General features: G+C 39.3%; 1 protein-coding gene across 1 annotated transcript in view; it reads right to left on the bottom strand.

Moving 5' to 3' along the window:
* The window catches only part of LOC139449940 (solute carrier family 22 member 15-like), a 52190-nt gene extending 31049 nt beyond the window's left edge, over window positions 1-21141 (bottom strand). The window contains exons 1-2 of the mRNA XM_071231552.1: window positions 20972-21141; window positions 4296-4593 (exon numbers count right to left, since the gene is read on the bottom strand). Coding sequence (XP_071087653.1) covers window positions 4296-4574 — 279 coding nt within the window. The 5' untranslated portion in view covers window positions 4575-4593; window positions 20972-21141. The remainder of the gene's footprint in view (window positions 1-4295; window positions 4594-20971) is intronic.
* Window positions 21142-22337: the final 1196 nt, after the last annotated feature.

Consider the following 22337-nt stretch of genomic DNA (forward strand, 5'->3'; position numbering starts at 1 on the left):
CTAATGGAATGAGTCTCACACAAAATGAGTCGAATGGGACAGTGAAATTCGACTCTGGAGAAAAAGGTACAATTTTTTTTTTATGGTGACTTACCAGTTACACTTGGATTTACACTCCCCAGATTTATAGAAACCGACATAATAACACATGGTGATATATTACCTGACTTAGTTCCCTATAAAGAGTTGTCCATCCATCTTGATCCAATAAGTACGACGGATAATATTCAACTAGAAAGTCCTTCAACTCTACTCAGATCTATTACAGTCAAAGATGAAAAATATAATAGCGGTAGAACGGAATCTTTCTCACCATTACAATATAAAAAATTAAAGCGGGGAATTATTTCAGACCTCAAAATTTCTATATTAGATGTAAAACACCAACCTGTACATATAGGATACTTAAGTGTAACACTCCATATTATAAATAATGGTTGATGCATCAGGCCCTGGAATACTCAGACAATGTAATACAATTGCGCTTTCCGATCTCAGAGACTCAGAAGGATTCGATAAACCCGGTACCAACGGTAAGTTATACGCTTTACACTTACATGATAATGTATACAAGCGGAAAGAAGTTACATTCAAGGGTAATCTAGAAGATTTAAGCGATGTCGACGTTAGTAGACTCATTAAAAACACTTCGTACAATATTATTCTCAACGGTGAGAATAAATGGACTATGGTCGAAGCTAACATCAAGTGGCTATTGAATATCGTCATTACCCCACCTTATGTGATGATGGGTAAGGGACATCATTTAACTAAGATAATAAATAGTTGTATCATACTCATAGCCTATATCCCGTCAAAACGAAAAAGTGTGTTTGTCTCTCCCCTGCCAGAAGACCCAGGTCATATGTTATATAGTCGTCCAGCAGTCCAAAATGTTAGATTAAATTTGATTGTTGAATTCGATGATCTTAAAGTTAACTTGAGTGCAATAACTAATCTTTCTACTCTTATTATTGAAGTCTTGTTTGGAGATGCACCAGAAGATGCCTTCAAAATATTACCAGGTCTATCGATTAAATGGCTCAAGAAACACGAGCGTCAACGTTGCAGTATTATTCATATCGGAGCATCACCCGTTGCCACCCTCGAGGGGGTCCAAATTATTAAAAGTGACATCATTTCTCTTACTAAGATATTCTTGCCGTATAATATACATTTGATAAGGTTGATGTATACTCTCAAAACATTTAAGCAAGACCAATTAAAGACTATTATATATTGGTAATATACACTATGAGTTTATATCCAGCGCTCGATGAAGCAATTGAAAAGATGGAAACTGTTGATGGATTTCGATTACATCAAATATGCAACATAAAACATCGAATAGAGAAGGATAGGGAGTTGAGACTTGGATTGTATAAAAAGTATCGCAGAGCCATGAATGGTCTGGACGGAGTTGACACTGCTCTTGTAGCGGCTAGCATGGGACTCGGTGTAGCTGGTGTCGGTTTACTATCAACTATAATCGCCGCGCCTATCGTGCTCGGCATGGAAATAGGCGCCGGAGTCTCGGGACTGGCAGGAATAGCGATAAAATTCATTTCTCGTAGGTTGCAAAAGAAAGCATTAAAACACGATAGTATTCGGGTACTCGCCGAAGCAAAGTTGAACAGCATTGAGGATCATATTGCAACAGCAATGGTCAATTGTAAGATATCCAAGGATGAGTTTCGTTTAGTGTTGTCAGAACTCACCAAATACAATGAAATGAAGCAGGAGATTCGATCAAAATCTCATGACCAGTGGTATTAGCGAAGACGAGAAAAAAAAGTTCATAGAACAGGGGAGGCAACAAGCGCGTCAATTATTCCGTGCCAAAAAGAACTGGTTGGAGATTAAAAATACATTGTTTACTATCATTAGATCACATTTAGACAAATGCTTACATAAATATATATAATAATGGTGATCGAAAAAGCTATTAAATGGAGAGAATTACCACAAGGTTTTTATTATATCAGTGATGTCAAACCAACCAAATACGGTTATCAATTGTTTCTTATCAATTTACAAGAAGAGTGTAGTTATATAGTCTGGTCTCCTAGTAAAATGAACGAAGAACTTAATAAAAATGTTGAATATCGTTTTATTGATAAAAATAATAAAGAATATTTTTATTACCATTTAGGCTCATCTAAAGGAATGATTGGCCCAGGTATTGGTGAGCTAGAGCCATTTTAACTTAATCCCATGACTATCGTTGAATCGTATAGTCATTTACACATAAAAAAATCCATCTGTAGTAGCAGTATAGGTATATGGATCTGGCTCCAGTGGAGTTGCGGCAGAACCCCCATTACCTATACTACTCGGCATTTTCCACCCACATCAAGCTGACACGCCGTGATAACACTTAATCCTTGTTCAACACGCATTCTGCATCAGCTACCACAAGCTGCTCACACCATAACCTACATGGCTATTGCAATCTAATAACTTAACAATTCTTGTTAATCTAAATTTGTAACAGACGATGTTATCATTTACACAGTATGTATTCATTATTCATATTCTAAATGTTTTTCAGCGTATTTATAAATGGAAAAGTAATATCACATGAGTAGACATTTATTCGTAAAAAATGGTTCACGTGGAAACAAATTATAGAACATGTGGTGTCTCCTTTGGCTTAGAAACTTTGCCTCTGTTCATCCAGCCACGAATGGGTACCCGGTAGTAGTATGCCAACTAAACAATATTGTTACTCATGACTTGTTTTCTATATTTATTTCGTTGGTAGGCCACAAATCTATTAGAAGCGAACTTCAGTCTCATATGTATCCCGTGGCTACATATTGGATTTTCGTTTGAGACAAAATATGTTTTCGGTCATCGCTTCACGTTTTTTTTCTCTGAAAGAAGGTGCCTTTTTTAGAGCATCCATAATATCCTGTAAACGCTAGATGTTTCTTCTTTCAGCCTTTTGGGAACACAATATATTTTTCAAATGTTATCAAATTTAAACCATCAACGCCAGAGAATAACCAGTCTCGATTATCCACCGAAAGAGATTCCACTAAACGTGGAAGGCAAAACAGTATTGAAAATTATATGAATTTATCACTGAAAATCTTTGATGACACCAGGTGTTCACGAAAAGATTAAGCATGTCCTGGCCTACCGATGTAGAATATCCAGCCCCCAAGAACATCCAGACCCCAAGAAACAAAATGGAACCCCCAACATCCAGCCCCCGCCGCCATCCCCATATTGAAATCAAACAACACCTTACTGAGTGTGTGGTTGTGGTTTAATACCTGTTTAATTGATACGCCACTAATGTTAAGGCTTACTATAGTTGGACATTTGATAATGCGTAGATGTTTTGCAAAACCACATTTGTAACACAACGAACACTGTTTATTCATGCCTGGTGTGGCAGATTGTAATTGACCGAGAGCAGGTATTGTAGAATCACCTGTAAATAAGGCCGACACTGTAATTAGATACAACGTACTAATGAGAATATGAGAATTATCACAAGAAGGCTGTTGCTTTTTCTTTATTGTTACCATTTTCATACCAAAACTGGCAAAGCATTTAAAAGTTGCTTTCGTGTCACAATATTCACTCAAGTTTTCCTCAATCGCATTGAAGCATAATTCCTATTGGTCAGTTCGACACCGCATGCAATTAAGTAATCATTTCCGAGATTTCGTTAAAATCCCATGGGCCCATGGGCCACAGTTCGCCCATGGGCAGGCCCATTATATTCATAGCATAATCTACAATTCATATTTCCATTTTGATGCAAAATCACACATTGACGAGTGAGAAGTGTCTCGTTCTGACCAGCGAACAGAAAGCTTTCTGTTTCACTTTTCAGGCCAGGGCTCGACTCATTTCTGTACCGCCAAACAGTACAGAATCTTCAACAAACTCAACAGTGACATTGACATTATGTTCCACATCCTTGGCTCGTTTAAGGAAAACTATGGAATGTCTTGTTTTCATCATGAGTTGTTATTATTATTATTATTATTATTATTATTATTATTATTTACAGATTAAAATAAAAAATGCAGCAAAGAGGGTTTGGGTGACCCTGGCACAGTCAGGCTGGCGAGGCTCATCACCAGCTCAAGGCCCTTGCACCCTCTTCATGGAGCCCAGACAGCGAATGGTTGTCACAAACCAGCAGAAGCTAGTTTATGCTTCCATTGTCGACAACTAGCAGCTGGTACCAGCTTAGTGGCTGAAACCTGAATGTGTACTTAACAACGAACACTTTATCAACACTACTGTTTCCGTCATCATAAGAATGTACTCACCTGATTAATCACCGTATTTTTCTCTTGACTGTACACGAGGGTGCACGTGTTGTTACTGTCCACGGAGGGGCACTGCTGCTCATATGTGAAGTTTATGGCGCCATTGGGGACTACACTAGCGTTCTTGTCACACCACCAAAAGTCCGGGGGGACGCCGGTAAACGACATCATCAACATACCCCATGGGTGAATTGTCTTGCTGCCGATGATGAGGAAGAGGAGGAGGAGTTGGAACCTGGACATGCCTCCCACTTCTTCTATGATGTCATCTGTATGCATGATTGGACCCTGGCAGCACCTGATCATAGTCATGGATAAAAACACATTTCAGTAACCACATGCTTTAGATTTATTTCAGGAGCATATATCACAATTTCGTCTTTAAAGTGTACGGGGCAAAGAGGGTGGGGGGTGGGGGTGTCGTCTGTGCAAAGTTGTGACCCTTAGCTGTGTACCGGAAACATGTGATCGTGGGTTCGAGTCCAGGTTTGATAATAAAGTGATATGTTTAACGCAAGTATCAGCTACATATTGACTTTCCTCCTACATCCTGGTGACACGTTGTAAAAAAACTGAAATATTGTTTAAAGGGACGTTGAAGCAAACTCACTCACTCGTTAAAATGTAATAGTGGACACGCAACCAGGGATAGGAAAGCCCCCCCCCCCCCCCCTCCCCCCTCTCTCTCTCTCTCTCCCTTTCTGTCTCTATCTCTGGTAAAAGTACGTTACCTGTCGATACACCAACTGGTGGTCGACCGCGGTTGTTGTTCCTAATGTAGTCAGCTCGTACCCCAACCTTTGTAGAGGGTTTGAGGGTATAACATTTGATACAATGAAAATTATAAAGTACCCGATAAAATGTGTTTTCACAGATTTTCTAAACAAGGCACAGCATGTTAATGCTATCTAATCTGGCCTATGGTGACGATTATCGTCATTAAACAGAGATTAATAGTCGTCGATAAAGCATCTGTAAATAAACGTTTGAGGGCAGTGACCAATGTCCATGTATTACATCACACATTTAAGACAAGTCACAAATTGTAATCAGACGGTTGGTCTTAGTCAGATAAACCATGGGAGACAAGCAGGGGAATGATGAAGACTTAGTCTGTCCCGAAATACCAACGGGCAAGAGTGAAGGGGCTGATGGGTATGGTGACACACAATGGGTGCTTGGGATATGCAAATCAGACTCCCGGTTGGATTCAAGGATTTTTCACATAATTTGTAGTTTTATAATTATTATTTTCAGCGTTCGGGAAAATATTCAGAACGGTATAATTTCCTGTTCATAACTCTATTACCTGTCTACCGACATATGAAACACTTACATAATGTACCATAACCCATATTCGTGTCTGAGTATGTAAGCATTTATACACTGAAATTGTATTGACTCCTTGCGAAAATGATCAACCGTTAAAATGTGTTAACCGTTAGGACAGAACTATTGTAAGTTATGGAGCGTCATTGCTGGGCATATTCACCAAGCTTGTGGAGTGGTGTCTGTGTTGTTTAGTCTGTACGCTACTCCTTCTTTTGTGCCCATTCATAACACCGGTTATGTTCGTGTCTATCAAACTTATCAAAATTCATAAGTACAGTTTAGAGCCAAATTCGCATGATTGCATTTTCATTACATTCCAGTGTCGACTTTCGAAGTTGGTTATGCATCTGCTGGCAAAGCCGTAACTTATACAATAACATAGTTATTATAGACTAATATAGTTATTTTCAATAGATTTGTGATACTAAATGTCCGACTGAAAGGGCGGTCGCGAGCGGGGTTTGTCGCTGGCTGAAAAAGTCCCAAGTGTGTGTGTAAAAGCCGGAACCTCTGCCCACCTGTGATTTGTGTGTGCGAGCGAGCTAGAACCTCTGCCCATCTGTGGTTTGTATGTGCGAGGGAGCTGGAGCCTCTGCCCATCTGTGGTTTGTGTGTGCGAGCGAGCTGGAGCCTCTGCCCATCTGTGGTTTGTGTGTGCGAGCGTGCTAGAACCTCTGCCCATCTGTGGTTTGTATGTGCGAGCGAGCTGGAGCCTCTGCCCATCTGTGGTTTGTGTGTGCGAGCGAGCTGGAGCCTCTGCCCATCTGTGGTGTGTGTGTGCGAGCGAGCTGGAGCCTCTGCCCACCTGTGGTTTGTGTGTGCGAGCGAGCTGAGCCTCTGCCCATCTGTGGTTTGTGTGTGCGAGGGAGCTGGAGCCTCTGCCCATCTGTGGTTCGCGTGTGCGAGCGAGCTGGAGCCTCTGTCCATCTGTGGTTTATATGTGCGAGCGAGCTAGAACCTCTGCCCGTCCGTGGTTTGTGTATGCGAGCGAGCTGGAGCCTCCGCTGACCCAAAGAGTCTGTGTGTCTGTTCATGATCCTGCACGTTCGCTCAAAGAGTTATGCATTGTTTAACCCATGTTGACCATTCTGCTGTTCATTTATTTACTTGTACGTGGCTATATCTCTTTCCTGACGTCATTTCAATTATATGAATCATGATCATTGCCTGTAGCAAATCCTTGACAACCTGTAGGTGCAATATGCAGTTATATTGCCTGAGCTTACAGTAATTATAGTTTTGAAACACTTTTGAGGACAAAAGCTCCCAAACAGTCAAGGATATCAAGATTAGGGTTATTGTCATATTGGAAATCACTTCATTAGGTTTCTTGTCAACTTCATTTATTCAAAATACCTAATTGTTTCAATAGGTTTCATAAATGCACCGATATTAATATCTATTGTTTATTAAATATACCCAGCAAAGATTCGGCGTATTCCCCCTTAATATAAGATCCCTGAAGGCAGGAGCCATAATCCCCTGCGCTATCCATAAATGTCAATGAACACTACCTTACGTTGTCGGATATTACCTATGACCTTGGTTCCCTCCCATTACTTGCACACGTAATTACACCCACACACACACACACTCACCGATTTTCGAGTGGTCACACGGAGGGGATTTCCTTAACGTTTGGCCGGGCGTTGTTATTGGCTAAGTACATGTACTCCATTATCGACGACCGTACGAATTGTGGCGGATTTGGGGGGTTCAGGTACCTGGACATGCGTAAACAGTTTGCATTTTCAAATAAACACAGAACAGGATATCTTTGTCAACAATAACGCTATCAATTTATTTACACGAATAAACCACTAAAATTAGCAAGTATATATATCAATAAAGATTTATATTAAATTACTCAATAAATATACAATATAGTAGCTAACACAGCGGCAAAGATAAGTTTCTGGCAGCGTGGTAAGCTATTGAAATACTCACAAGTTCAAGCGACTGAAGACATTCACTGCTGATCTCACTCTAACGGGATCTTAACAGTAAAAACAACCATGTCGTCACAACCAGCAGATCGTCTCTAAGGTCACAGCTGTCGTCGAATGAATATGTACTGTGATATTATTTCATAGCACAAAGCTAATATACTGAACCGCAAAAGAAACGTCACTCTGGATAGATATATGAGAACCCTTATTTGTCTTAACACTGTAAACATACTTTGGGACACAAGGTTGAAATTAAAGTGTCAAATTTCTTAAAGTGAAACACAACACTAGCCTCTGAGAAAATGGCATCACAAGTCAGCATAGGCATAGGCACTTGAGCCACACGCTGGGGAAAGCCTGACGCAGTTCAGCTGCAGTTGTCAGCCTTGGTCGGACGTCATTTAGTCGTCTTTGAATCTCGTCCCACAGGTGCTCAATGGGATATAAATCGGGACTGAGGGCAGGCCACTGCATGGTTCTGATGCCATTCTGCTGGAGGAAGTCTCTTTTTGCTCTCGCAGTGTGGGCACGGGCGATATCATGCTGAAACTCGTGGTTGCGGCGACGTGCCAAATGAGGTATGCGTTTGGGCAAACAGTTTTATTGTCATCTGCTTTGGTTTTTTTATCATAAAATTTCATTTTTCCAGACAAGGTAATGAGTTTAGAAACTTTGACAAAACTTACCCAGTTATTTAAATGACAACTCTTCATGTAATACTACTTGAGGTGATGTTTCTTTTGCGGTTGATACAATGTCATAGCGCTTTTTTCCGTATGTCGCAAGCATGTTTCATTTAACAGCGAGCCCTTGAGAAAGTTTGCTTAAACTGATCTTGCAATTCTTGCACGTGTTCCTTTGTTTCCATAGCAACAGAGTTTGGATTTCCTGTCATTAAATGAACTGGGAGTCGAACCTCTCTGCCCAAGACCAGCTCATTTAGTGTAAATCCCGTAGTCTCACGCCTAGCGTATCTGTAAGCGGCCATGACGTAGGGCAAGTGTTTTGTCCCAGGTCTTTGGTTTGCCATCCACATATATTCAGACCACAGCACTGAGCGTACGGTTGAACCGCTCTACTTGGCCATTTGCTTGTGGACGGAGAGCTGTTGTTCGGGTTTTCACCACCCCTTGTAGTTTGCACATATGCTGAAACGGATGGGCTTCATACTGTCTCCCCTGGTCACTGTGCAAGATTGATTGAGCACCAAAGCGGCACACCCATTCCTCTACAATTTTCTTTGCAATGGTCTTAGCCTCTGTTGTTGGCACTGAATATCCTTCAGTCCACTTTATGAAGGCATCGGTAACGATTAGGATAAACCTTTTGCCTGACTGGGTACGATCTATCAGATCAATTTTGTCTGTCGTGAGTCGCTCCATGGAAGAATCAGTGACATACTCCTTCACGGGCGCTCGACGCTTCCCAGGTCGTTTCCGTGCAACACATTTGTCGCAGTAGTAATTTCAGACATTTTGTTTCAAACCCACCGAATAGTAGGATTGCTGAATGTTAGAGTGTCCTGTTGACTCCAGGATGGCCACCCATTGGGCCATCATAGTGAAGAGACATTATGAGGCGACGTTTGACATCTGGGACAATAATTTACCAATGTTATCGTCTGCCATTATTATTCTCAATTGTTCGATGTAGTACTCCATGTCGAATTGACAATCTGCCAAACTAACCCCACGTTGCTTTCACAGCATCGGAAGTAGCAGAGATCTCCTCCCATTCAGGACGAGTATTTCGCTCCATAGCTTTGTATGGAATGGAGATATCAGAGTCTGAAAGTTTCACAAAAGATACAGAGTGCTGTGGTAGTTTGGTGTTTTCACTCAAAATTGCAGTGTTTGGAAATGTCTGTAACCTAACATCATGTAAGTTGATCTTACATCTCTCAAGATCAACCGCTGTCCCTAACGCATTCATTATGTCCATACCCAAAATACCATCCACATCAAAAGAGCCATCAATGTTTGCTACAATGAACTCTTCCTTAGATTGTTTCACTGTAGAAGTAACAATGTAGCTTCGAACACCCCTTTGACAGGGAACATTGTACCATTCACTGCTTCGAGGTTTAAATCTACTGGATTGAGAGTTATTCCCTTGGGAAGTCTTCTAAATGCAGGAGGAGAAAGTAATGAAACCTGACTGCCTGTATCTACAAGAAGGGTAAAGTAAGTGTCACTGATCTTAATGTGTACAACATGGCCATCACCAAGCCGAAAACACGGTCTCATCTTCACGTTTGTCATTGGGGTTGTAGTAACCATGACTACCGCTCGATCGGTCCCGTGAGCGACCCCGAGAATCATCACGTTATATTTGCAACTCGGCAACAATTTTCTGAAGATCTGCGAACTGTGTAGTCAAAATGTCTATTTTAGATTCTAACCCATCATTTAGTCCTGTCATTTCAGAGCGAAAGACAACATGTCTCTCAGCACCAATAGCGGAGGGGTGGGAACTCAACGCTCTTACAGGTCTGCCTGACGAGGTTTTTTCCAGTACCGACGCATACAACTCAGCAGTTTCTACAGCCTGTTGCAGACCTATAACACCTCGGTCGACCATTCTGAGTCTCAATTCCTTATCGACTGCCCTCGTAAGAGCATCAAGAGCCATACGCTCTTGCAAATTGTAATCGAGATCTGGTAATGCTTCGTGAGCAAGTTTCCAAAGTTCATCGCGAAGATCAGCAGTCTTCTCACCTGGGTTACGAACACGGTTTGGTAGCATTTCCCCACACACATCAGGAGGTGCGGCACCATACCGTCGTTTCAAAGTTCGTTTGAGCCTAGCATAATTAATGCGCTCGTGTTTAGGTAGGCGTGCACAGAATTGTTGTGCAACACCCTTCATGGCACAGCCCTACATTTGAGCTAATTGATAATCAACCCAGTCTGACTGAGAAGCCATCATCTTAAATTGTCCTTCGAAAGCAACATAGTGTCCGTTGCCATTATATTTAGACAACTGCAGAGAAATACACGTTTCAGAGGTGTGACTGTCTGACCTGACGGGCATAGAGTTAACTCTTTCGGACAGATTTAATACAGTGCTGGACAGCTGTGTCAAAATATTTTCTACATATGGATCAGGAGAGTTGTCAGGTACATGATGGTTAGACTCATATCATTCAGCACATGCCATTTCATTTTTCGTGTTATAAAATAGACACGCACTGTATATCAATGGCATAGTCTTAATGTTTATTGACATGTGTTATATTTGTATGAAATTATATTATATATAAATAATATATAAATTTTCTTCCTTAAATTTTAAGGTTACAGCACATGGACGTCCATGACGTGCCAAGTGACCACACATGTTAGTAACTTATTTTTTTCTTCAGAAATACACGACGTTGTTCGTTGTGAATAACACACTGCAGGGAGAATGAACCATGCGGGGCGCATTGTTTTAATATAATCATGAATATGAGAGAAAGTTGGAAGATATTCAAGTTTTCAAGTTTGGATTATTATAGGATAATTCAGTATTGATAAGAATTAGTTGAAACATATTTTATTAAACTTTACTTGAAAGGGATTGGTAAACAGGCCTAACTGGCTTATTTAAAATAATTTAAGTACCGATCCGGGTTACACAGTTACATTTGTGTAGACATCAAACTTTAAGGTAAAAAAACAACACAAATTAACACGTCCCATTTTAATTCTGGAAACCCAAAAGTCCAGAAACTCTACGGTCTTTTCGCAGTCTCTGTCAAAGGTATTTACAAAAATAAGCATGCTGTTTTCATGGGAACATACTAAGGAAGAAAAAATGAAAGAAAAGAAGTTCAAAAACTCAATATTTACACCATCTCGCCTATGGGCCTGCCCATGGACGAGAAAAAGGTTTGGCCCATGGGCGAGAATATTTTCCTTTACACAAAACTCATGTTTTTGTTTCGCAAATACTTAACTTGTATTCCATCAAGTATCATACACAAAATTTAACTCATTTTAACTTAATTCAACGATTTTATAGCGATATTGAAATAGTGCGCCCATGGGCGAGAAAAGGGTTTGGCCCATGGGCGAGAATATTTTCCATTACACAAAACTTATGTGTTTGTTTCGCAAATATATTTTAATGCATTCCTTCACATATCATGACACAAAATTTAACTCATTTTAACTTAATTCAACGATTTTATAGCGATATTGAAATATTTCGCTCATGGGCGAGAAAAAGCTTTGGCCCAAGGGCGAGCATATTTTCCTTTGCCTAACAGTTTTAGTTTCGCAAATACATTAAGGGATTATAAGCAGGACACATGATTCAACTCATTTTAATTTAATTCAACTAATTTTGGCGTTATTAAAATATTTCGCCCATGTTTTCGTCAGTCCCTTTAAAGAATTAACTAATTGTTTACAAAGTATATTGTATCATGCGAAACACATTTTGTATTATATCATTACATTACTATTTTAAAAGGGCATTTGGTTGGATGTTTCCTTTGCAGAAGTTTTACACATTTCACCTTTTTTACATATTGCAACGATCTTTAATGAACCCGGCCTTATCTCTCAAAACGTTTTGACAGTTTACCATACAAATTCATGCGCGTGTACACCAATTCATTGGCGTTATTTTTCAACGAATTAAAGTTTACTTTGTTTCTATTTCACTTCCCATTTTATGTCTCGTTAATACATCACACTGGGGAAATTAAGTGATATGGTATACAGGTATACGTGCGCGTATTTTAATGGGAAAAAAACCGATTCGTCTTTCATTGCATAACGTCTAGCTGAATATCTCACATTCTAACGAAATCTCGAAATAATTATTTCATTATATGCGGTGCGATGTTTACAGGCGATTGAGTGAATATTATTACACTAAAGCAACTTTTAAATGCATTGTCACTTTTGGTATGAAAATGGTAACAGTTCAGAAAAAAAACAACAGCCTTCTTATGATAATTCTCATATTCTCATTGGTACGTTGTATCTAATTACAGTGTCGGCATTATTTACAGGTGATTCTACAATACCTGCTCTTGGTCAATTACGATCTACCACACCACGCGCGAATAAACAGTTATGTAGGTGTTGCTGTGGGCAAGTACCTAGCCTGTATATGTATATATTTTTTTGATACATATATTACATATTTTCGTTGATATGTGTATATATTAAGCACAAAGACAAAAAAAGTTTATGAAAGATGAATTAGTGCCTTGATATATTCAACGAGATGTGTATCATCGTTTGATGGGCCATTCAATAAGAGTATGTTTGGGGGAGATATCAAAGGAGCCGCCCAATATACACAGTGTCGTCCGGTGAACTACCACCCCACCCTGTCCGTAAGATTAATATTATATTGTAAGAAGATCTCTCATGTTACCAGGACTGCAGTCATATTCATATAAGCTTAAAATATGGTCATACTCAATGTGCAAATCTACCAGTTTCTTTACGAGAAAATAGTATTTAAGCTGTATATACGACCGATTCCAAGGTTTGGATAAGTAGTTGATGAGGGTAGGGCGCTGCTCAGCGTCAATATAATAATGCTTTTTCCTAAGTGGTGTTTTCATTCGGCAAAGGGGGCGTTTTATGACACAAGGGAAAGTGTTATGATCCTGTAACAGTGCTAAAATTGCTATATTTTATTCAACTTTTATTGTGAAATTCGCCTTCAATTCATAAGTTTTCGGTTAACCATTTAAGACCTGTCGGTACAAACTAGCGATAAGAAATAACAACTCCCGGCATTTAGATTTACGCCGCCACAAACAGGTCGGTGGGCGAAACTTTAATTACATGTTGAATAACAACTGGTAGTGTTCAGCGCGTTCGGCACTTACCAGTTTACCTTTATCAGCTATTTAGCTGCAACTGACCAAACTAGAAAAAATGAAAACACGAAACCAAACACGAGCTGTGTGATTCTAACGGCATTTATAATCTTCTATTCCTCAACTTTCCAAACTGTCCACCTGCTTTGGCTATTAGCAGACCAAACCCATCATACATAATTGTATAACATGTCCAGTCTTTATTAGTCCAAAGTCTCACATTTTAAACTTGACATACACGTGCAGACTTGCCTTCAGATTAACAAAGGAGGTCTCAAGTATAAATATAGGGGAAATTCCTGCTTTGCCTGAGAACCTCTCTCTGTTTGTCTATGAAGGTAAGTCACTTTTACTTGTTACTTTGCCATTTACGTTGAACTTTGCTTAAAATTGTCTTTAACTTTGTATGAATATCTTGCTTGAACAATGAACTTATATTCTATGTTTTCGAAATGCCGTTCGAATATAAGCTGCATATTATTCAAGTTTTACTGACATAAATTAACTACAGTAATTTATATGCGTGCGTCTCATGTAGATATATTACTATTCCACAATCAGCGTTCGTATCCCACATGTTTATTTATCGGGTTAAAACTACTAAGCAAATAACTATTATTCATAGGTGTCGTGGATGTTTCAATGTGAATAGCGTGCATTATAATAATGTATGAACTATTTGTCAGTGTATCTGTATTATTGTGTCCTGTATCGTTAAAAGAGGGGGTGTATAATGCAACAACATTAAATGCGTCAATATGCATTAACATGATCCAGTTACTCGATATTATTTACGTTATGTATATTTGATTGGGTTTTTATGCCTGATAAATACGGTTCTAGAACATTACCTATATCCGATGTTCATGCATCAAATATATTCTTTATATACAAAACCAGATCAGTGCAAGTACAGCAAAGTATATTATTCTTATCTGTAGCCCAAATATATTTATTATTAGGTAACTACTTTGTGAGGGAATATTACTAAACTACAAATACTCGAACGTAACTTTGTTCTAGCTAAATGCATTCAATTTAAACAATGCCTAATAAATTTATGTTTTCCAATTTATGCATATTATTTCCATTCGGTAAGATGAATGGAGGCTGTGTAGATTATCTCAGATGCTATACTTTAAACATGATTTGGACCTACAGATAACGTAGTAGTTTTATGAAACAGGCTTTCCTAAGCAGTGTTTATATCCATTTCTAAATTTCAGTTCAAAAGCAATTTCTCTGTTTGGGCGAGATCTCCAATAGGGTTCATAAACATTTTATACTGGAATATATGTTCACTAATAATCAGTTTTAATTCATCTATATTTCAAGTTTCAGATACGGTATTCAGTCATGTGTGTTTTGTGTAAGCTCGGCGTGCACAGGCGGCACCTCTCATTGTAACATAACGGCGCACTCACCAGCGCTCGGCAGTGACGGCACGTACCGTATTTAACCATTTTGCACATTGCTGTTATCTGAATTTAATATAGTGTATTCAGTCATTGCAATTGAATGCGGGTTCCATTAATATTTACCGTATTAAATCTTGCATTCACTATTAACTCTGAAGTGTACATCTGAATCAGCTATAGTTCATGACGTCACATGTACCGCATTTAACGTAAAATAAGTTATTAGACAAGTCATTGTTCAAGAAAGGTGTTATTATAATCTTTCATATAAATGCTTTTTGTAAACATTGTTCAGATGTTATTTATGAGGACCTTAAATGTATACCAAACATGATGAGTAATTTAATGTGAATTAATTATAACGCCTGCATTATATCAAAGGTTTACTATTATATAACAATGAATATCGTAACAGTTTTTTGTATTACTGCTTAATTATTTGTCTGATTATGTCTTTGTGTTTGATGAATGGTGAAGATTGTCCGACTATGTCTATATGCTTCATGATGATGATGATGATGATGAGTGAATGAGTGAGTTGGGTTTAACGCCGCTTTTAACAGTATTCCAGTCATATCACGGCGTGTCAGCTTAAAATGTGGGAGGAAACCCTGATGCAGGTCTCAGACGTTTACCACTTCGGTGAAACCCACGAGCACGGGTTTGGTGCTGACAAACCTAGAAACATAATCGGGGCGAAGCGGGATTCGAATCATAGATTTCTGTCGTGCTCAAGGGACGCAACTCTGCAGAGCGAATCGCGGCGCCTTAGACGACTGGGCCACCCGTGGGCTGATCAGAAGTATTACATCTATAGACTAGTATTATATAATGCTATTAATGCACAATGTGACATATCGTGGTATTCAAATCAAACATGTTGCTTAAAGTGAAGCCCTTTTCCTCTACATTCTCAACGTAGTCTCCTTCAGAGTCTCCTTCCTTCGGACATTTCGGTCCAACTTGGCCCGGGCTGTTATATCACACAATTAAGGGCCATAAACCAATAAATTAGTTTTTGTTGAAAAGTGTTGTTAACACTTAAATTAGACAATGTCGTGTAACAAGAGAGGGATTTGCGTTGTTAATAATTTGTTATCTGTGTTGATAAAATGTCCCCGTATGATTCCGTTTTATGTTTTTTAATCAGGCTTTAACATGATAACTATGCTTCAGAAAGTTGGTGCACACCTATATAAGGTTAAAGCGTTACCAACAGCTGAAATAATACTGTTGTTCTTGGCATCGTGCTTGTACCGAGTGAGTGATTTGGTTTATTGTGTGTTTGTTATTTTACGAAGCACTCAGCAATACTATATCCCAGTGAATGAGCGAGTCTGGACTATATAAACAGTTGAGTGATTGACAACACCAGCATCATCGTTCGACTCAATTGAGATCGACGATCAACCAAGTCACACATACATTTAGTCGCCTGAAGACAAACAATATTGCTGGTGACCAGTGTTCTTACCCGGACTTAAATTTTGGTTCACATATGAATTGCCCGCTTACCTTTAATTCGAGATAAAGATACCTAGCGCACAGTTTAAGACATTATCCGGCCACTTAGAAACTAAGAGGCGATACATGTACTTAAAACATTAATCAAACTAAGTTATGAGTAAATGGCGATCTTCGATGAGATTAAAATATGTAGCATAGCCAAGCACCAACATTGACAAACATTTACATTCGAAAACGTACTGTCACTTGTACAGACTAGAAAAGGCCAATATCGTCCCTCAAACACATTCTCTCGCTAAAGGTCTGACAAACATACACTGCCGGGCAAAAGATAGTATACACCCATGTCTGGTGGTGGCTAAATAGGAAAATGTGGTTAATGCACGTTGATGTATTTCATACGGGTGTCATAGTGACGCTTTTGACCTTAAGTTTGCAGTGTTTCGCTGACTGTTTTCAGACTTGTGTGTTTTAATAACGTCTGTAATATTTTGGATAAACCCAATTTTCAAATGTATGCTTTCTTTTGTCCAGCAGTTTATGTTAACGTTCAGAGATGCACACTGGATTACATGCTGTCACTCGAACTATACACACACTAACTGTCTGACAAACGATGACGTCCGCACAGATAAGAACATGCACACATAAACGCATAGAAACCAACGCATTTATCCACATAATGTGACATGCAGAGCAATTGATCACATGCCTCCATCACCAAACATGCACACACAAGCACACACCTGCCCACACGAACCCGCACGTACACAAACACGCTGATTTACCGACAGACCAACCGACCGACACACTTAAGCGTGCATATGGATACTTAAGGAGAGTTCGTCTTCTATGCGTTATGTAACAGTTATATTGGAGACGAAATCCACTTTCTTCTACAATGTCCATCGCTTCATGAATTAAAAAATAAATATATCCCGAGTAATTATTGTAAGTATCCCACTATTGAAAAAAATAAACAGCTTATGGTTTGCTCCTACAAACCTCTTGTTATAAAGCTGGCGAAATACTTAAAGGATGGTTTACAACTTTTTAAGTAAGAATTCAATTGCTGTATATGCTATGTAATTACTTTATGTTTATGCACACTGATACATGTCTGTAAAATATGTATATTGTATGCTCTATATCACAATACGTGACTCATGAGCAATAAACTTCTGTTCTGTTCTGTTCTGTTCTATGATCTTACTGTTAAATATGGTTTATCCTCCAGTGGCACTCTGGGGTGGTAAACTCAATTTCAGTTGGTAAAGTACAACATCGTATGTTACGATGAACACTGTGGTGTGATGTCTGTACATTGGGGCATTAAGAAACCAGATCGCGAGACGCTACCATGCAAGAAATACTACCCCCTCCGATACCCATGAGAACAGGTGCTAACAACAACTCATCCCCGTCGACGCTGGCAGCCCGACCAACGTCAGTTAGTTGGCGTATTAAATGCTTTGTCACAAAGTTCAAAGCGGTTTAACCTTGGCGAACAGACTACCAGTCAGTTACAAAGTCGTGACTGAAGGCGCACATTTCTTTGAATATTAACACATTGTTCAGCATAATCTGATAGAACAGGTTATATATTTTTCGTTTAACTGAGGTTGTCCTCGTCTCCCGAGACTTCAGCTTCAGCTACAAGTGGCTCATTGTCCAACTAACAGGCAGCTATTATTGTCATATAAACCATTAAACGATGGTGCCCATGTTGGCGATGTATTCAGCCAAAACCAAGACGACGGTTCAACATGGCACTCGAAAATTAACTATTAGTGAATCAGTCAACCGCCTTGTTATCGCAACTGCAGTTTCTGTACGCCCTGAAGTGTCTCAGTAAGGTCTATGTCCTCGTGGACGGGGTATTATCAACTGTATTCACCCGCTGAAAAGCTTCGGGTGTTTACATCTGTCGCATATGCTATTAATCTTCATTCATCATAAAATCTCCATTATAAAATTGGTTGTCAAAATCATAGTCGCCTTCTACCTGAGAATATATCACAAAATGCACTCTTTAATTTTCGTAACATGCTCATAAAAATTCTTCCAACTAATATCATCTGTTTTCTGATTTGTGTGATTATTTAATATTTTCAACATTGTTTAGGAGACAATATCATGTCACTTTTTTCTGATATCATCGCTTTCCTTTCGTGTTTAGGTAAATCTTGAAATTAACGCGAGCGTGAATTAAATGCGAAAAATGCGAGTGGTCTTTGCTCGCATTATTTAACTTCACATTTATGACTCCAAATGACTATCAACAATAAATATTTATACAATTTGCCTTTGTTTGTTTTGCTATTTACCCGAAGAAGATTTTCATACAGATGAGGTTTATTTCTTAGGTCGCTAAACCTTACATTCTTGTCAAAACTTGGGTGTACGAGACATGTTAATATTGTTACGACACTGAGCATTATTTGGATACGCAGCCCGTGTAGAATCAACTAGCACCATAACGAAATCAGGGTAACACTTTTTTTGTAGGCAGACTGAATATAAATTAGTTATTAGTGTAGGCAGACATTTCGCGCGATGACAGAATAGTAATTTATGCCATGCTGGGCAATATTTTGTCTAAAGACTATCAGTTCCTACTGTCAACGTGTTTGGCCGGTCGCCAGCACACTGGGTTTCATTGCAAGTACAATCCTTATTTTGGATAACATAATGATTTACCAAATGTTATATCTGGAATAACATGTTCTTAGCAAAGTACAGATTAAAGTACGTTTTTTGGGTGAATCGAGATTCGAACCCACAGTGCCGCAGTGAGGCACCTAATCGCCAGCACACGAAGTCACGACCTAACCTACACCGCCACCGCTTGTGGTTCTTTCTTCTATCGTATTCTCACCCAATCTAAAAAGACAGATAAACATGTTGTGGCTTCAGAAACAGTTATATCTCTGGATGTAATTTTTCAAGCTGATGGGTTTTTTTTTCTGACGAATGATTATCTTTCATTGTCCCCCACTTTTTGTGAAGCCCAAATACTGACACAGTCATACATTAACATATACAAACAACTTCACAGAACATACGCCTCTTTGATCTTTCATTTCAAGCGAGCTTAATCTGATAATTATACAATAAAAGCAAGGAAAAGGTTATACCTGTATGATAACGAACACGCCGCTAAGTAAACAACGCAGATCCGCTTGGCGTATATTGTTTAAGCGCTGTTAGTGCATCTGCTGATTTGAGGGAAACCGTTTGAAATGTGGTGCAACAAGATGCAACACGTCCCTTTTGTGAATAAGTTCGTCCCATCAAATATCAGCATCGCTTTAAAACATACGGAAATCGCCATCTCATCCAAATAGAAAGTCGAAAATGCGTCCAGCTGAAAGAGACACTGTCGTCAGACAGCGAAACTATGAACGACTGGGGCAAGACATTTTCTCATTTGGTTATTGGTACGTTATCTTAGCGATAATAAATTTTATTTAGCAATATTTCTCGGAGGATATCACATGATTGCAATTTGTGTACTCATTAATTTTGACATCCGACACATCTAACTAGGATGACTTTTATGAATCACGTATGTAAATGTAAACTGTATACTAGTAGCTGATTTACTTTAAATACAAATTTTATATATTTACAGACTACAATACTTGATAAGATTTGTCAAGCAACACGCAAATGTCCAACCCGTAGTAACGCCTATAACACAGCGGTCATCTTTACTTTGAAATCCTCACAGCTTACGTGCTTGAAATTGTCCGGTAGTTGCAAACATTATGGAACATGTATTCACACGTACACAATAGGGACCGGCATAACTCTGAGCCATTCATTTGAAACTTGCCGATGCGTTACACCAACCACGACAGCCGACAGCATAGAGCGAACATTTTGTTTGTCTGCCAACGCAGTGTACATTGATAACTCTGTGACTGTGATTACCCACGAATTAAACATGTGCCCTAATTATACACATTAGCGTTATCGTTAACAATGCCAACACACGCATGAAAGGTCACATGCACCAGAACTATCACACATGCCCTTCAGAAACAGATCGTATGTGTTGATATTCATGTGCACACAAGAGGACATCAAGGGGCTGCGATTACGTTTACAGTGAATGGATATTCCACTCTATACTTTGCATCTGTATGTCAAGTTAAAGCACACACACACAGAGTCACACACAGAGTCACACACACACACACACACACACACATCCTTGTAGTCACATAGTCAAAGATTCCTATCAATTGAACAAATGGAACTATGTTAACATTACAGATCATGCACACGCCTTACACTCCAACTTGAGTAAAAAATACATACTGCGGACTCACAATTCTAAATTCTAAAATTGCACGGTAATCTAGAACGGCTTAAACGGCCGATCATATTACTCGCCAGGAAAGTTGGCCGTGGTCTTTCAATCACTAACTGCAGCAATATACGTTATCGTCAACAGACTGAACATTCTCATTGTACGCAGGATTACCATCAGCACAGAATGGGACAGCACTTCCCCTATCTGCTGTTCGCGAGCAGATAGATTGTTGACATTTGAAAAGTAACGCAGAGGCACACATACACCCAGAAGACCAGAACCGTTGTATGCGTAGTACTAGGGGGATGGCAGACATAACATTCAAGACAGCATGGACACAAATGCAGCAAAGTACCTACCTTAGTGTGTCACCTGAATTTTACACCGCGAAACAATACCGTCTACGGTGCAGGAAAAAGCGTTACTACAGTGCATGTTTACGACCCAGATGGTGCTCCTATTTCTAAACTATGTCAACGTTACACTGAATGGCTGTCGGGGAGGGAACCTCCCGGAATGACCGCTTCTACTGTTCAAGGAAGGCCAAGCATTGAAGCGTGTTGATCGGTACAACAATAGAGGATTATAGGGGCCGTCTCACAGGCAAGTGAGTAAAGTTAACGAATGACTTGTTTGATAGGCATTACTTAGAAGTTGACGGATGACAGGATAGACACAATTTTTTTATGGATAACAACTTCTCTAATACTTCTCTAGATATGTACTGAAACACGCTATGGATAAGTTAAGTGTAAGTTGTATACATTAAAAGCACGCTGGTATACGTTGTGGTACGCCGAGGCTTAAAAACATGTTTGTGCATGCACACAGTTGTGGGCGTATGGGAACGTGTGAATTATACGTTAGGCATACGTTAGAGGTACGCTCTACAAACGTCTACATACGCCAGATATACGTTACCCATACGCTGATATACATCGACTAAGCTTGCTGAAAGTGTACTGTACACCTAACGTATTGCTAACGTATTGCTGACTATCCTGACGTCGGGTTGTGACCCTTGGTCTTCCACTACGTGGTCGCTCATCTGTAGTGTTGGTGGTCTGGTACCGTTGTTGGAGCGTGTATATGGTCCAGATTTCATTTTTCCGGACAAGGTAATGTTAACTTTTAGACACTTTGACAAAAATTACCCAGATATTTAAAAGGCAACTTTACATGCAATGCTACTTGGGGTGACGTTTCTCTTGCGGTTCAGTATATTTCGTAAAATCTAAGACTTACACATTGTTAGAAAGTAAGACATTATGGCTGATACAAATGCTATTTATTTGAATGATAGCACTTCTATGTATTAAACTTCAATCGTTATTTTTTCAATGAAGACTTGTCACTACTGCACGACTATTTGTAAGAGTCATCAAGCATACATTTCTTTTCAAAGTTACCACTACCCGGCGACACGAACTGACCTTTCGGTCAAAGAGACCAGTAAACATAACGATAAAGACAAAACCCATGTAAGTCTGTAATAGTTTATCAAGTCTGGATGCCTTCAGTTAACCTTGTCGTGTGGACATAATACTCCTCATATCATATTTAAAGAGATGTCGTCATTTATTTTCATTTCGACTGAAATATTGCCGATGTGACGTAAAATGTTAACTAACACACTCATTTAAATCTACAGATCAGACTACATAAGTCATCCTGTGTGACAAAGCAGATTATTCGTTTTCGGAGTTCAGACCCAAAAGTGAAGCT

The sequence above is a fragment of the Haliotis cracherodii genome, unplaced genomic scaffold (genome assembly GCF_022045235.1).
Source record: "Haliotis cracherodii isolate W230 unplaced genomic scaffold, xgHalCrac1.p SCAF_8, whole genome shotgun sequence".
Taxonomy (NCBI): Eukaryota; Metazoa; Mollusca; class Gastropoda; order Lepetellida; family Haliotidae; genus Haliotis; species Haliotis cracherodii.